Source organism: Hydra vulgaris, chromosome 11 (assembly GCF_038396675.1).
Source record: "Hydra vulgaris chromosome 11, alternate assembly HydraT2T_AEP".
Lineage (NCBI taxonomy): Eukaryota > Metazoa > Cnidaria > Hydrozoa > Anthoathecata > Hydridae > Hydra > Hydra vulgaris.
Window position 1 is genome coordinate 21210918 of NC_088930.1, and position 16887 is coordinate 21227804.

A 16887-nucleotide genomic window follows, 5' to 3' on the forward strand; every position below is an offset into this window, starting at 1 on the left:
ATAACGCCTCAGAGATTGCTCTTTTTTAATTGTAACACTGTATTAATAAACATTTTATTAATGATATTATTTCATTTGAATACTGCTTTCTCTATCTATATAGATTGTGTTATCAATGCTATCAATGTATTTACATTTCCTACTGACCACCATTTGTGTAAGTAAAATTTTTTAAATATTTTATAATATGATATAGGATGCGCTTCTTTTTTTATCTATATAAATAGTTTAAACACATTGGACACATGTTTAAATTATTTTTGATAGATAAAAAAACACATGATGATTAAGTACTCAAAATTATATCATTTTGCTGATATCAACTTGCTAATAGTAGATAAATCTTTAAAAAAGCTAAATAAATACCTGAATCATGATCTAGCATCATTGGTTCAGTAGTTGTAAATCAAATTGGTTCAGTATTTGTAATAAAATATCCTTAAATGCCAAAAAACTGAAATAGTACTCTATAAGCTTTAATAGCAAAAAAAAAAAAAACTATTAAAAAACTCAATTTTAGAATTAATGTCAAAAACTAAATATTGTTTTTTTATTGAAAATCTTATGCTATCCAATAAATAAAATCCATTCCAAACAAACTACATTAAGGAAATAGAATGTTAATTAAAATAAAGAATTTTGTCAAGTATGAAACACTTGTGAATATTTGGCATGCAATTTTTTTTTAATGTTATTCACCTTCTTTAAGGCGGAAAGGGCCACTACAGTTGTGGAGGCTAGCTTTTTTTTAATATTGTGATTACAACTCTGTACTGCAGTCTCTCTTAACTGAAACATATGTACTCTTTAGGAGTTAGTCTATATGATTAGCAGGATTGGACAGGAACGCTGTGTGATCGCATGCTGTAACTGACCATGCTTATATATTTTTTCTTTACAATTTGACCAAGGCGGTTTTGATGTTTTAACAATTTAAATGCCATAAAAAAAAATTGTTACGTTATAAATAACTTTTATTTGTTGATCTTTTCTTAAGTTTTTATTTTACACGAAGGCTTTAAATAAAAAAAAAACAATAATTACAGTGATTGTTTAAAATAAACATATTTAGGCATTATGTAGGCGTGTTTTATGATAAATTCAAACATAATAATTTGTTTGAATCTATTTTCTCCATGTCTTTCTAAAAATCTTTTGAATGATTTTTTCAAGATACTTTAAATTATGATTTTTTAAGTTACTTTAAATTATGAACAAGTTAAATTAAACCTTTTGTTGCAATGGAATGAGTTAATTGCTTTATTTTTTTTTTTGTTTGTTTCTATTTTTACAAAGAATTAGTTTATTTAGAGATTGTTTAAACTTTTTTTTTTTTAACTTGTCTAGCTAATCAGCATGACTAATGAAAAAATATATTTTAAATACTATTTTAAAAAGACTATAGTATTTTTTTAAATAATTTTTTTTGTATGACTTTTTAGTAAAAAATAAATGTTTATAATATTTAAAAATAATATATAACACATCGCTCAATAAGTCCGTAGGATAGCTAATAAAACAACAACATTTTGACATAGTTTGATTTTATTCATCAACATAGTCTCCTTTTAAGGCGATACAGTCATTCCAGCGCTTCTCTAACTTTTCGATACCATGTTTGTAGAACGATTTATCTTTTCCTTCAAAATATGCTTCAGTTTCGGCGATGACCTCCTCATTCGATCCAAATCTCTTTCCCTGGAGCATCCTTTTGAGATCTGAGAACAGCCAATAATCGCTGGGGGCCAAATCAGGCGAGTATGGTGGATGGGGCAACAATTCGAAGTGTAATTCATTCATTTTTACCATTGTTTTCATTGACTTGTGACACGGTGCATTGTCTTGATGAAAGAGAATTTCTTTCTTCTTCATGTGCGGTCGCTTTTCGTCAATTACAGCCTTCAATCGTTCCAATAATGCCATGTAATATTCGCTGTTGATCGTTTTACCTTTCTCAAGATAATCAATGAACCATATACCATGGCTATCCCAAAATATGGAGGCCATAACCTTGCCAGCAGAAGTTTGAGCCTTTGGGCGCTTTGGGCGGCTTTCACCCGCTGGTGTCCACTCAGCCGACTGTCAATTTGACTCAGGAGTGAAATGGTGGATCCATGTTTCATCCATTGTGACGTAGCGACGCAAAAAATCCTTTTTATCTCGGTGAAATAGTGCCAGACATGCTTCAGAATCATCGATTCATTGTTGTTTTTGGTCCGGTGTTAGCAAACGCGGCACCCATTTCGAACAAAGCTTTCTCATACCCAAATGTTCGTGTAATATTGTAAACACACTGCCTTCTGATATCTTTATGGCCTCGGCAATCTCCTTCAATTTCAATTTGCGGTCGGAAAGACGATTTTATGGATTTTTTTGATGTTTTCCTCAGTAACTGCCGAATTTGGGCGACCGGAGCGTTCAGCATCATCGGTGTTTGCACGACCACGTTTAAAGTCAGCAAACCACTTTTCAACCATTTGCCTCGATGGAGAGGAGTCCGAATAACACTTATCAAGCCATTGTTTGGTCTGCACAGTGTTTTTTCCCATCAAAAAGCAATGCTTAATGAGCACACGAAATTCTGATTTTTCCATTTTTTTCAATTCACAAAAGTTGATTCAATCGTTCACACACTAACTTGATAAATAATTGGTCCGATTGTCATGAAACTTTGACAGATATCGTTTGAAGGTTGGTACTTTCTAAAAACAATACGGATTCGGTATTTGTGTTGCCATCTATATGTCATCCTACGGACTTATTGAGCGATGTGTTATATAAAACTTTTTAGTAATTTAAATAAAATTTGTTTATTTATTAAACAATCATTAGAAGTAATTTTAAAAGCATTTTGAAAGAAAAATTTTTAAGTAATTTATTTTGAGCGCAATTAAAAATGTATCAAAAAGTAATTTTCGCTTCGAGTTTAAGTTTTTTGAGTTTTATTTTAGTGCTTATATATTTTCTTTTTCATAAGGAGTTGTTTTCTTTTTTCATTTTTATTTTTTTAAATTTTCTTCCTAGTTTAAGTTTAGCTAGCGTTTCTATTTCCAGCACATTTCTAAAATGTTTAAAAATCATTTAAACATCTAAACAGTCGTGGTCAAGTTGTCAAAAAATAAAATCATTTGTATGGTCAGCAGTAGCCCTCAATCGAACACCATTCCTGCCCAAGCCTGGATTAGCAGTGGCAATTTCAGGGAGAAAGAGAGGGGAGAGGGGAGAGAATCAAGCTCCTAGGACTTCATCCAAATTTCTCCTAACCTAATTTAAACCTAAATTAAATTCGACTACTTTAAGATAAATAATTATAGATGATTTTTCTTAGCCGTCATTGTGATATTTGCCTTAGATAGATGATGCAAATAATAAAATTGTTGCAGAGATAGATGAAGAATAGAATAGATGATGCAAATAATAAAATTGTTGCAGATAAGGCATTTCACCTTGATATATTTTTATGCAAAATATTTCTGAATTTAGTGCTGAAAGCTATGTAGTTCTTTTGGTAATAGAGTCAAAATAAAAACTAAAATTATGAAGAATTGCTATTTTAGTTTAAACTGTTTTTTGACTAACTGTTGGCCTTTAAACCTCTACTATCCTTTAATAAATTTTAATTAACAATAAAAATCTACATAGTACTAAAAGTGAAGACATTTTAAGAATATTTTTGAACAAAACTGATGTTTTTATTAACTGTTTATATAAAACTTCTATATATTAAATAGACACCTGTAGGGATTCAGTACACAAATTAATTTTAGTTTATTTCATTATTTTTTTTTACTTCCATGTTGAAAGTTGGTATTTAAAATATCTATATGAGAAAAAAAATACATTAGAATAAAGCCAACCTAAACCCACAGTAGTATAGAGTTATAAGTGTTTAGAGGTATTGGTGCCTGAAACAGAGGTTTTAATATTTTCTTTCTTTAGATATATAATAGTTACAACCATTGCATTTTTATTAAATATGTCATATATTTTTTTTAGGTGGGAGTTGTTGCAAGCAAAATTAACACAAAGTATATTATGTCAGTTGATGATATCAAAGAGTACAAAAAAATACTTAAAACACATAAAAACTTGTTGACAGTTTATTCATCTGATGGTAAGTTAAGTTATATAATTAATCATTCAAATATTGTTGTTATGAATAAAAAGAATATATTATAAATAAAATTTTAATCTAAACGAGCTGTTATAAAAATCTATACACTAACAAAATTTTATATAAAAAAAACAACCTTTAGTCATAAATAGTACATTGTTAAAAACTAAGTAAAAAAAATTTTTGTTATTGCAAAGAGAACAAAACTTAAAATTTAAATTATGGCTGTTAAAAAGGTTATAAAATCTTTTATTTGCTGCATTTTTTAATATTTTTTTTAAAAAAATGACTAATTTGATTTTGTATATAGATTAGGGTAGCTCTTAAAACAACATTTTTGAAAAAAACCTGTTCCTACCCCTTTACTTTGTTCTATATAATACAAAAAAAGTATGTTTATAAAAACTATTTTTTTAAAACTTGAAAATAATGACTTTTTTTATTTTCAGCTCAAAAACAATAGTTTTATGCATTTATTTAAGAAAAAAGTTATTTTTTTGTAAATTGATTATTATTTTTAAAATTTTTATATAATTTCGCTTCTTTTGAGTACCAGGTTGACATACTTTAGAAGAACTTTTATTTTCAAAATTTTAGGGACCAGTCAAATTTTTAAGGGTCTTGAGCTACCCCTAAAATAATTTTTTGTTCAAAAAAATTTTAAACCTAGTGTTTAAGTATTATATAGAACAAAGTAAAGGGGTAGGAACAGGTTTTTTTCAAAAATGTTGTTTTAAGAACCACCCTAATATAGATATACTTTCGATCTCTTTAATATTAAGGTCGGCAAGTTACTACCGACCTTATTTTTTCTAATTCCAAGGGCTGCGATTGTCAAAATGTAAATCAGAAAGCATTTTTTATAATAGAGCTACTTACAAATCTCTAGAGATACAATAATTAACTTTTTGATATCAGGTATGAATAAAATCAGTCAGGTATGAATTAGTTAATGTAAAATTCAAATAAAGGATAAAGGATTTGAGTCAAAACTAATTAACTGCAAGGTGTTTGCAAATGAAAAAGAATCAACCAACTTTAAAAAAGTCCAATGCAAAAGGCTCAAAAGCAGGCTAAAAATCTCAACAGTGCAATGACATCTAAAGACTCAGATTTAATAAAATACTCCAACAATTAGGAGCTAAAATGTTTCTGTAGTTAATGTTATTTGAAAAAGTTTTAACAAATTAAAAATTAAAAACAAATTTAAAAACTTAACTTGGCGTTTTCAATTTATATTTATATATATAATGCATTAGAGATAAATTCATATTGTTAATATGAATTTATTGTTAATTATATTAACATGTTATTAATAATTATTTTAAATTAAAGTTTTAAATTAATACATTTAATATTTATAGTTATTTTTTTTGATTTAATATTTTATGATTTTTTTTTTAAATTTTTGATATTTCTTAACATTATGAATTCAAAATTTATTAGTGAGTTTTTGATTTTTAGATAAATCTGCTGTTAAAACACTCAAATGGCTTGATAATGTATCAAAAGAGATTAAAGGAAAAGGATCAATTATCCACATTAACTGCGGGTTAAAACTTTATTAATATTTACCAAAAAAAAATTTAACACCGTTAAGTTAATGTAATGATATTTTTATTGATATTTAATAGTGAAAACAAAGAAACTAAAAAACTTTGCAAAAAGTATGAGGTCAACCCACAACCTATTAAACTAAGACATTACAAGTGAGTTTTTTTTTCTTTCTGAATAAAACTTTTTATTTTTATTAAACAACCCATGTGTCCTACTTGTTTTATTATCCACATGCAATTAGTAGTAGACCATGGAGTTAATGTGCCTGTTTAAAAATTTAATTTATGAACTAAAAACCCTCATATGTTAGTAAACTGATAGTTATACTTTATTCTTTTTCTAATTGAAACTCTGTTTTTAATTTCTAGAGATGGAAACTTCAACAAAGATTATGACAGACAAGAAAATGAAAAGGTTTTCTTTTTACGCATTTCATCTTTATATTTATATATCTATATATATACATCTTTATACTTATATATCTATATATCTCAATATGCTGGAAAACAGCATTAAATGCAAAATTTATGAAATAATCAATCTAGTATATAATTAATGATTATTATTGATACACTATTACAGACACATTAAACACACAAACTGATACACTACAACAAGTTGATATAATATTATCAGCATTATCAAATCAAATTGGTGTACTTTTATGACCCAATAAAATAATCAGTTTTTCAAGTTTGTTGTTGCTCCATAATAATGTCCTAGTTTCATGAAAATGTTCTTAATACTCACCTTAATTCATATTTAGGTATTCAAATCTTTTGTTCTTGCGCCGGTAAGGTTTTTTTTTTGATTTAATAAAGGTATTGGCAAATTTATTTCTATGGTTTAGTCAATGGTCTCATTTATGCTGGATCCAACTGGAGATGCTCCTTGGGAAGAGGATCAAAGTGCTCAAAATGTTGTACATATAAACAGTGAGAAGGTAGAGTTCAAAATTATAATTCATTAAAGCTTTTAAAAACTTTAATGCACAGTATGTTTATGCTTATATGTATAAAAAATAAAAAAGATATAAAAGCTGATTCTTATTCAAACACATTTTTTAGAAAAAGAATTGAAAAAAAGGTTGCAAATATTTCTTTGATTTAAATTTATAATAATCAATAGTTATTGATTTGTTTAAAACTTGTCAATTGCTGACTTGTATACCTTATATATCTAAAGGTGGCCATAAATTAAAAATATACAACTTGTTTGATACAAGTCTTCATATTATTTCTTCAAAAATTTCATTGAAGTATGGAGTATAGCATTAATAAAATATATTTATATAATAAAGCATTATAATAAATAATTTATTATAATGCTTTGTAATGAAATAAAGCATTATATTAAATATAATTATAATAAATGAAAGCATAACATAATATAATTAATAAAATATATTTTTATATTTCACATATAAGTTTCACATATTTTTATATTCTTTTATATATATCATATATAAAAGAATATAAAAGAGCCAGTCCATTTTCTTTTTAATGAGTTTTTTAATAATACGTTAATAATATATATTGTTATAATATGATGTTATAATATATATGTTATAATATATATGATGTGTATAATATATATGATGTGTATAATATATATGATGTGTATAATATGCATGATGTATATTATATATGAAAGTATATAATATATATGTTAAAATATATATGAAATAATATGTTAATACCTTTATATCAAAGTTGTTTATAAGAAGAATTTGTCTCGCTTTTAAAATGGTTCTAACCAATGGTTCTACTTTTTTTGTTTTGGTAAAGTAAGTTTAAAAGCATTTTCAACATTCAAATCAAATTTCTAAAAGTTCTATTTTTTGTTGAGAAAAATATTAAAAACCCAGAAAACTTAATTTTAAAATTGCGCTGAAAAACTCTAAGCTATAGAAAATTTTTAATTATGTTTGTAATCGAATATCTTTTATTTAGTATATAAATTTCTGCTTTTAGGACTTGAACAAATTGCGCAAAAAAGAGAAAGGCCAGTTACTGATCATGTTTTATGCACCATGTATATATTATTTGTGTTATATTTCTTTCAAAATTTGATAAATTTTTTCTGCTTTCCAAGGACACTTTTAAAAATAAAAAATGGTTTGGTAACTTAGGGTGTGGTTTTTGCAAAAAGTTAAAACCTGAATATGCTGGTGCTGCTGATGCGATGAAGAATAAAGCTGTGAGTTTTTTCTTTTTTGAAATATATTTATAGTATTTTATTTCATACTTATATGTTTATATACATTATATGTTTCTATAGAATGTAAGATGTTAAGTTTTTTTTTTAAATGATGTTTTCATTATATTTCAATATTTATAAGATTTTATGTTTAAAAAGTTTATAGACATTTTTATAATTTTCTCTGAACTAGTTTTAATGAAAGAAGTAATTTATTTTATTCTTGTAGCTTAAACAAGTTAATTTTTTTATGCGAAATATATGTATTATGTTGTTATATATGTTATTAAGTATTTTTATTTAGGTTTTAGCAGCAATGGATGTTGATAAACCTGATGTCTATAATGTGCGCTATCAATTTAATATTACTGGATATCCAACAATTATTTATTTTGAGTAACTAACTATTTTCATTTATGTTTTAAATATTTTTTGCAGCAATAAATGTTCTATATATATATATATATATATATATATATATATATATATATATATATATATATATATATATATATATATATATATATATATATATATATATATTGTACCTTCGCAAGCCCAAACCCTCAGTAAATATATTTACTAAAGCCGTGGATGTGCTGGCATTAGAGCTTATGTTGGAATATTGCATGGACTTTTTCCATTTATTGTAGAAACAGGGATAATCTTTTTCCGGATATTTCCGGAATTCCAGATATTTTTTTCAACTTTTAATTTTTTCCGGATATCCATAACATTTTCCATACATACAAGTTTAGGCATATATTTTTGTGATATATTTGTTTTTTAAGCTTTTTCACTCATCACTCAGAAAAATTATGAAAAGTTTGAAAAAAAATGTAAAGCAACTCAGCTAGAAGCGAAGTTAAAATAAAAATAAGAGAAAACATATTCTAGATTTTTTCTGGATATTTTATCCAAACAATTTTCCGGATTTTCGAAATATGGATGATCTATGTAGAAAGGCCTATTAGCAAAATAAATATTTTATTTCAATGTTTTATATTTTTCTTAAAATGATTAAAAGCAAATAATTTACAATTGTTTTTTTCTCAAGCCTCTAAAAATGTTATACTAAAAAAGCAGACAGCTATTTAAGCATGACATTGATAATATTTTATGTAAGGTTAAAAAAAACTTTTTTTTGTGACATTAAATTTTTCCACAGTTTGCTCATAAAAAAAAATTACAGCTGCTTCTGATAAACTTATTCCAGAAAAAACTCGAAAAATAGTTTTGATAAGTTTTTATTACTAAAGTACTATATATTTCTCTTCTTCGAGAATATTGCACACTTTATTTTGTATACAAGATTATTTTATTTTTATTATTACTATTAAGAGATGGAAATGAAAAGTTTCGATATTCTGGTAAAATGGACAAAGAGGGTATTGTGACATGGCTGGCAGAGTGAGTACATTTAAAATAATTTAAAAAATTTAAAAACAACATTCCTATAATCTAATATTATGTAAAAAAAATTGTTAGTCCTAAACCTGTATCAAAAGAAGAACAAGGTGATAATTGGGAAGCTCCTGAAATAACTCATCTAAATGATAATGACTTTGATAGCACTTTAAAAACAAGCGTATCCACAATGGTTATGTTTTATGCACCATGTATGTTGTCATTTGTTCATATTTTTCCTTATCCTTTTTTTTTTTTTTGATTTTTTCATTACTAGTATTTATATTATTCACTAATATTAATTTTCATAATTTAAAAAAATACTAATTAACTAATAAGTCATGTATAAATTTTTAAGACATAATAAGTCTTAAAAATTTAATGACATGATCTAAGATAATAATGTATAAAAATGAAACATTGACAGAAAATATTTTTATTGATTGAAATTGTAAATTGAATTCAAAAATTTCAAAAAATCTGTCATTTCAATAAAAAATAATGATAAACAACTTTATAATAATAATAAACAACAAAACAAATAAAACAACTTTACTGAATTTTTAATGTAAATGTTTTCAGGGTGTGGTTACTGCAAAAAAATGAAACCAGAATATGTCAATGCAGCAATAACTTTGCAAGCTGAGAATGTAAGTTTTTTAGGTTTGATATCTTTTATGATATTGACAAAAATACAGTTTTGATATATAATGAAAATATTTCAGTTTTATTAATCAAAAAATTGCATTAGTAAATATACTTTGAGAAACTTTTTATATAGAAAAAATAAGAAACATAATTTTTAACTAATAGTTTTAAATAATAAATTATATGCATTAATATATATATATATATATATATATATATATATATATATATATATATATATATATAATATATATATATATATATATATATATATATATATATATATATATATATATATATATATATATATATATATATATAAATATATATATATATATATACAGTGCTGGGTAAAATACTTTATTGAAGTATTTTAAATACAAATACAAATACTGGAACAAAAAAGTATTTTAAATACAAATACATCACCAGGACAAATACAAATGCCTAGGCGTTTGTATTTGTCCCGGTGTGCTAAACAGTTGTTCAACTGGAGCCGACAATGGTACAGTGGTATTGAATTTGACAAACAGTGACCGAACAGTCTTATACTTATTCAGAGCATTCAACCTTGTATCTTTATCATTCAAATACAACATGCACTCCTGATGAGCACCATTTGTTTCAAAATTTTCAGTTATGCTGTCAGTGGTCACATTGAGATTGGTCGCTGTCAATGGCTCACTAGAAGTCTTTTTATTTTTACTGTTAACCGCAAAAGTCTGTTTATTTTCGCTGCCATCTTTAATTTAAAATAATTCCCGCAATATAATTTAATAATTACCCAAATGAAACCAAGGTAGATAAATAAAACAAGAAATAATTCAGAATAAATAGTGGCTAAGTGACACTTCAGAATAAACAGCGACAGAGTGAACAATGTGTATTGTAAATGCTTTAAGCAGTATTTGAATTATAAGTATTTTCAATAAGTATTTTCAATGAGTATAAAATACAAAATACTAATAAAAAGTATTTTAAGTACAAATACTAAATACCAACAAAAGTATTTAAAATACAAGTGCAAATACAGTAAAAAGTATTTAAAATAGTATTTTAAATACTTGGTATTTAAAATACTCCCAGCACTGTGTTTATATATATATATATATATATATATATATATATATATATATATATATATATATATATATATATATATATTTATATATATATATATATATATATATTTATAATTTACAATTTAAATCAGCTAGCAGGAGTAAAAACAATATACCACGCCAGCAGTACCAAATAATGTCTAATTTTGTCTCTGAATTGTTTCATTAAAGCATTGCGCACAGAGAGATTTACATACGCATTAAGCAATTTTATGTAAGCAGTAAGTGATTTCAGTTAAGCCACTTTTTATAATTTTTTAACTTTCAAATTATTCTATAAGCATTAAGATAAAATAAGTAATTGATTTTAAAAAAAGTCTCATTAACTTTTGAATGGCGTTATGTAAAAATATTTGTTAAAAAAGTTTAAATGACAATTATGTTTGATATAAGCACTACTTATTAATGAAAAAAACTCAAATAAAATTAAAAGTTCATTTTTTTTTTGTTTTTATTTTATTGCAATGATTGATTTTTTAAGCTTGAAGCAAAGATCATAGAAGCATAATTTAATTCTAATAAAAAATATATGGTTTAATTTAAAACTAACTTAATAAAAATATATAATTTTATTCTGATAAAAAAAAAGTATATAATTTAGATTTAAAAAATATATAATTTAGTTGATTTAAATTTTGATTTAAAAAATATATTTTAATTTATTAAAATATTTAAAGTTTATTAAAATTTATTTAAAAATATTGTTCAATATTTAAATTTTACTGCTTCTTAAAAAAAAATTAGTTCATTTTTATTGAAATTGTTTTTTTGGTTTTCCTTCCTGAACAGTTTGTTTTTTATTACTCAAAATTAAGTTTTAAACGATTGCATCAAAAATTTATACAAAATGTAAGTTAAACTTTTTTTTTAATAACACAAGTTAAATCGCAGCAATTATTTTTTAATAAATAATATACAGCAATATAATTTAAATTATAAAATAATAAATTTTTAATAAATGAAGTAAATAAACTAATGTAATTTTTTTATTTGGTACTCTCTAATTTTAAAAAAAAAAAAAATCATTTGTAGTTGCAAAGCCGCAATTAGAAATCTAAGAAATAATCATTTTAAAAATTCAAAAATTTAACATATTTTAATTAATTTATGCAAATGTCGAGGAAAGAAATTTGTGAATATCAAACATTTTTTTAAATGCAATATTAAATTCAATTATTTAATATTAAAAAAAAATGAATAAACATTTCCTTATACTAATAATAGAAAAGCCGTTAAATAACATTTAACTCAATTAATATTAAGCAATAAATATTATTGCAGTAAAAAAGTTGATGTCATTAAATATTGCGTTAAGCTAATGCATTAAGTATTTTTTATTTAAAACAAGGCCATATATTTATATATATATATATATATATATATATATATATATATATATATATATATATATATATATATATATATATATATATATATATATATATATATATATATATATATATATATATATATATATATATATATATATATATATATATATATATATATATATATAAATATATGGCCTTGTTGTATATAAATATATGGCCTTGTTGTAAGTATATATATATATATATATATATATATATATATATATATATATATATATATATATATATATATATATATATATATATATATATATATATATATATATATATATATCTACTATAGCGTATTTATATAAGCATTTGCTCACTTTTTTTGCTTATCTTAATCCATACGGCTTTTTTAGAAGAAAAAAAAAGAAAAAACGAAGAATAACGAATGAAAAGTTTGCTGCCCATGCCAAATCCTTAGTTGATGTAGTAGCACTCCTCTGCGAGTCAGGCTATTTGTCAGTCAATGTATGTACTGAAATCCCCGGCAGCAGGCTATATCAGTATGACGTCAGACTGCTCATCTAAATAAGTAGTGTAAGATATATATATATATATATATATATATATATATGCAGTCATGGACAGGAAAGGTATGCAATTGCACTCGATATCTGACCGCGCATATTTTATTTTTTGAAAGCTTAACTGTGGCTTTTTAACACTTCAAAATTGCACTGAAAAATCCCAACAAAAGAAAGAAAATTATAAACAAGTTTAACTATAAAAAGAAGGAACAAAATCTTAATGAAGAAGAAATTAAAAAAAAAAAATTAATATCTATAGCTCTAAAAAAAGTCTAATATAAAACTAAAAAGTTCAAACTCTAATAAAACATTATTTAATTATGCTTATAATTATGTCAAGGTTGAATAACTTTAAAACTTTGATCTTTTTTAATGTTTTTATATTATTATGCAAACTCTTTTAATGTTTTTATATTATTAGGCAAACTCTTTTAATGTTTTTATATTATTAGGCAAACTCTTTTAATGTTTTTATATTATTAGTCAAACTCTTTTAATGTTTTTATATTATTAGTCAAACTCTTTTAATGTTTTTATATTATTAGTCAAACTCTTTTAATGTTTTTATATTATTAGGCAAACTCTTTTAATGTTTTTATATTATTAGTCAAACTCTTTTAATGTTTTTATATTATTAGGCAAACTCTTTTAATGTTTTTATATTATTAGTCAAACTCTTTTAATGTTTTTATATTATTAGGCAAACTCTTTTAATGTTTTTATATTATTAGTCAAACTCTTTTAATGTTTTTATATTATTAGGCAAACTCTTTTAATGTTTTTATATTATTAGTCAAACTCTTTTAATGTTTTTATATTATTAGGCAAACTCTTTTAATGTTTTTATATTATTAGTCAAACTCTTTTAATGTTTTTATATTATTAGGCAAACTCTTTTAATGTTTTTATATTATTAGTCAAACTCTTTTAATGTTTTTATATTATTAGTCAAACTCTTTTAATGTTTTTATATTATTAGTCAAACTCTTTTAATGTTTTTATATTATTAGGCAAACTCTTTTAATGTTTTTATATTATTAGGCAAACTCTTTTAATGTTTTTATATTATTAGTCAAACTCTTTTAATGTTTTTATATTATTAGTCAAACTCTTTTAATGTTTTTATATTATTAGTCAAACTCTTTTAATGTTTTTATATTATTAGTCAAACTCTTTTAATGTTTTTATATTATTAGGCAAACTCTTTTAATGTTTTTATATTATTAGGCAAACTCTTTTAATGTTTTTATATTATTAGTCAAACTCTTTTAATGTTTTTATATTATTAGTCAAACTCTTTTAATGTTTTTATATTATTAGTCAAACTCTTTTAATGTTTTTATATTATTAGTCAAACTCTTTTAATGTTTTTATATTATTAGGCAAACTCTTTTAATGTTTTTATATTATTAGTCAAACTCTTTTAATGTTTTTATATTATTAGTCAAACTCTTTTAATGTTTTTATATTATTAGTCAAACTCTTTTAATGTTTTTATATTATTAGTCAAACTCTTTTAATGTTTTTATATTATTAGGCATACTCTTTTAATGTTTTTATATTATTAGTCAAACTCTTTTAATGTTTTTATATTATTAGGCAAACTCTTTTAATGTTTTTATATTATTAGGCAAACTCTTTTAATGTTTTTATATTATTAGTCAAACTCTTTTAATGTTTTTATATTATTAGTCAAACTCTTTTAATGTTTTTATATTATTAGTCAAACTCTTTTAATGTTTTTATATTATTAGTCAAACTCTTTTAATGTTTTTATATTATTAGGCAAACTCTTTTAATGTTTTTATATTATTAGGCAAACTCTTTTAATGTTTTTATATTATTAGTCAAACTCTTTTAATGTTTTTATATTATTAGTCAAACTCTTTTAATGTTTTTATATTATTAGTCAAACTCTTTTAATGTTTTTATATTATTAGTCAAACTCTTTTAATGTTTTTATATTATTAGGCAAACTCTTTTAATGTTTTTATATTATTAGTCAAACTCTTTTAATGTTTTTATATTATTAGTCAAACTCTTTTAATGTTTTTATATTATTAGTCAAACTCTTTTAATGTTTTTATATTATTAGTCAAACTCTTTTAATGTTTTTATATTATTAGGCATACTCTTTTAATGTTTTTATATTATTAGTCAAACTCTTTTAAATCGAAAAGTAAGCATAAAATAAAATCATCTATAAAATTATATTCAAACATATTCAAGAAACACACAAATTTTTAAATATTCCTTATTGATTTATATTTAATGTTTTTTATTTAAAAGAATAATTAAATTTTGTTATTTTAATTAAAAGCGTTTGTTGTTGTTGTTTTATAAACTTTCTAATAAGTGTTTTACTACTACTAGGGTAATATAAAACACTAAGGTAGACTAGGGTAGTATAAAAACATTTAATTAGAAAGTTTATAAAACAATATATAAAAACCTTGTTATGTTTTTGACAACATTAATATGAATTAAAAAAAAAAATTTTTTTGAAACACATTGGTGTTTGTCGTTGTTTATAAAGTTAATCAAACAAGTTCTTTTAAAACATTTACATTCATCATAAAAAAAAATTTTTTTTGAAATAAATAAAAATTTTATTTAATGTTCTAAGATATCATTTAAAAGCATTTAGCGAGTTGTAAAGACTTTCATTAGAAATTTTATTAGAAAGCATTATAAAAATTAACTTTGTTATATTTTTGACTATAAAATTTATGTATTCATCTAAAAGTTTATTGATACAATTGTTTTCTATGTTCTTTATAAAATTAATTGTACAAATTGTTTTAAAAACATTTACATTCATTGTAAAAAATACACTTCTTAACTATATAATATCTTTCCTTAGTATATAATAAAGTATATTGTATATTAATTATATATATTATATTAGATATTAGTATATTATATATTCAGTATATAATTCAATCATTTAAAGCTATTTCTCAATTTATTACTTTATTTCAGCGCATTTTTTAAACGTTTTTAAAAAACTAAAAGACGCAGGTCAAGTTGTTGCAAAACCAAAATAAATACGTGGTCAGGAATAGCGTGCGTTGTATGCTATTCCTGACCATGTGAGTCCACAACTGTGTATGTATGTATGTTATTAAATAGGATCCAATAAAGTCCATCCAATAAAAATGCTGAATCAAGATTTTTTCTAGAAAATCTTGTTTTAATTCAAACTATGAATGTAAATTTTACATATAAATTTTTGGATTTTTAAGTCATCTGCAGCAATTGTTTCAAGCAAGTTCTTTGATTGCAGCCTCTGTGCCAATTCCATTGGGTCACTTAAAATGTTTAGAAAAGAGTTAGAGTGCTCTTAAAACAATGAGTCAATACTTTTTTTTAATTCCTTGATGGAATGCTTGAGGATTTCACTCCCTTTGTCTGCATAAATTAGATTTTGTCTTTAAAGAAACAGTGAAAACCTTGATTTACAATTTAAATCAGCTAGCAGGAGTAAAAACAATATACCACGCCAGCAGTACCAAATAATGTCTAATTTTGTCTCTGAATTGTTTCATTAATTCAGTAATAAGCACTGATTTAAGTATTAACAAAACTTTTTTTTGGAAACTTGGAATAAAACCAGGATACAAATAAACACGCCTATGTTATTTAACACACCATGAAATTACACAATGAACGTCAGGGATTATAAAAATATGTTATTTGGAAGTTAGTGTCTAGTTTGATACATCAATAACAAAAGTTTTTAAATCTTGAAATTAATTTGTTGCCCACCAGTATTGTGAAAATTGAAAAATGTTTCTAAAAGCATAAAGAGAAAACAATTGCAGAGGATAGCAGACCAATAGATCATATTTTTACACTTAAAGTTATGGTAGGACCATAGTATTATATATTATTATCTGAAGTTGCATATGCACTTGATTGGATAAGTAACAAAA

The 16887-nt window shown here is 23.4% G+C and overlaps 1 protein-coding gene across 1 annotated transcript in view; it reads left to right on the plus strand.

The window, feature by feature from the left end:
• LOC100208732 (protein disulfide-isomerase A5) overlaps nt 1-16887 on the plus strand; it is a 34921-nt gene continuing 18034 nt past the window's right edge. The window contains exons 1-12 of the mRNA XM_065810428.1: nt 1-157; nt 3997-4114; nt 5579-5666; nt 5749-5823; nt 6040-6085; nt 6522-6614; nt 7645-7705; nt 7803-7870; nt 8175-8266; nt 9212-9280; nt 9359-9489; nt 9860-9927. Of these exons, the coding sequence (XP_065666500.1) occupies nt 116-157; nt 3997-4114; nt 5579-5666; nt 5749-5823; nt 6040-6085; nt 6522-6614; nt 7645-7705; nt 7803-7870; nt 8175-8266; nt 9212-9280; nt 9359-9489; nt 9860-9927 (951 nt within the window). The 5' untranslated portion in view covers nt 1-115. The remainder of the gene's footprint in view (nt 158-3996; nt 4115-5578; nt 5667-5748; nt 5824-6039; nt 6086-6521; nt 6615-7644; nt 7706-7802; nt 7871-8174; nt 8267-9211; nt 9281-9358; nt 9490-9859; nt 9928-16887) is intronic.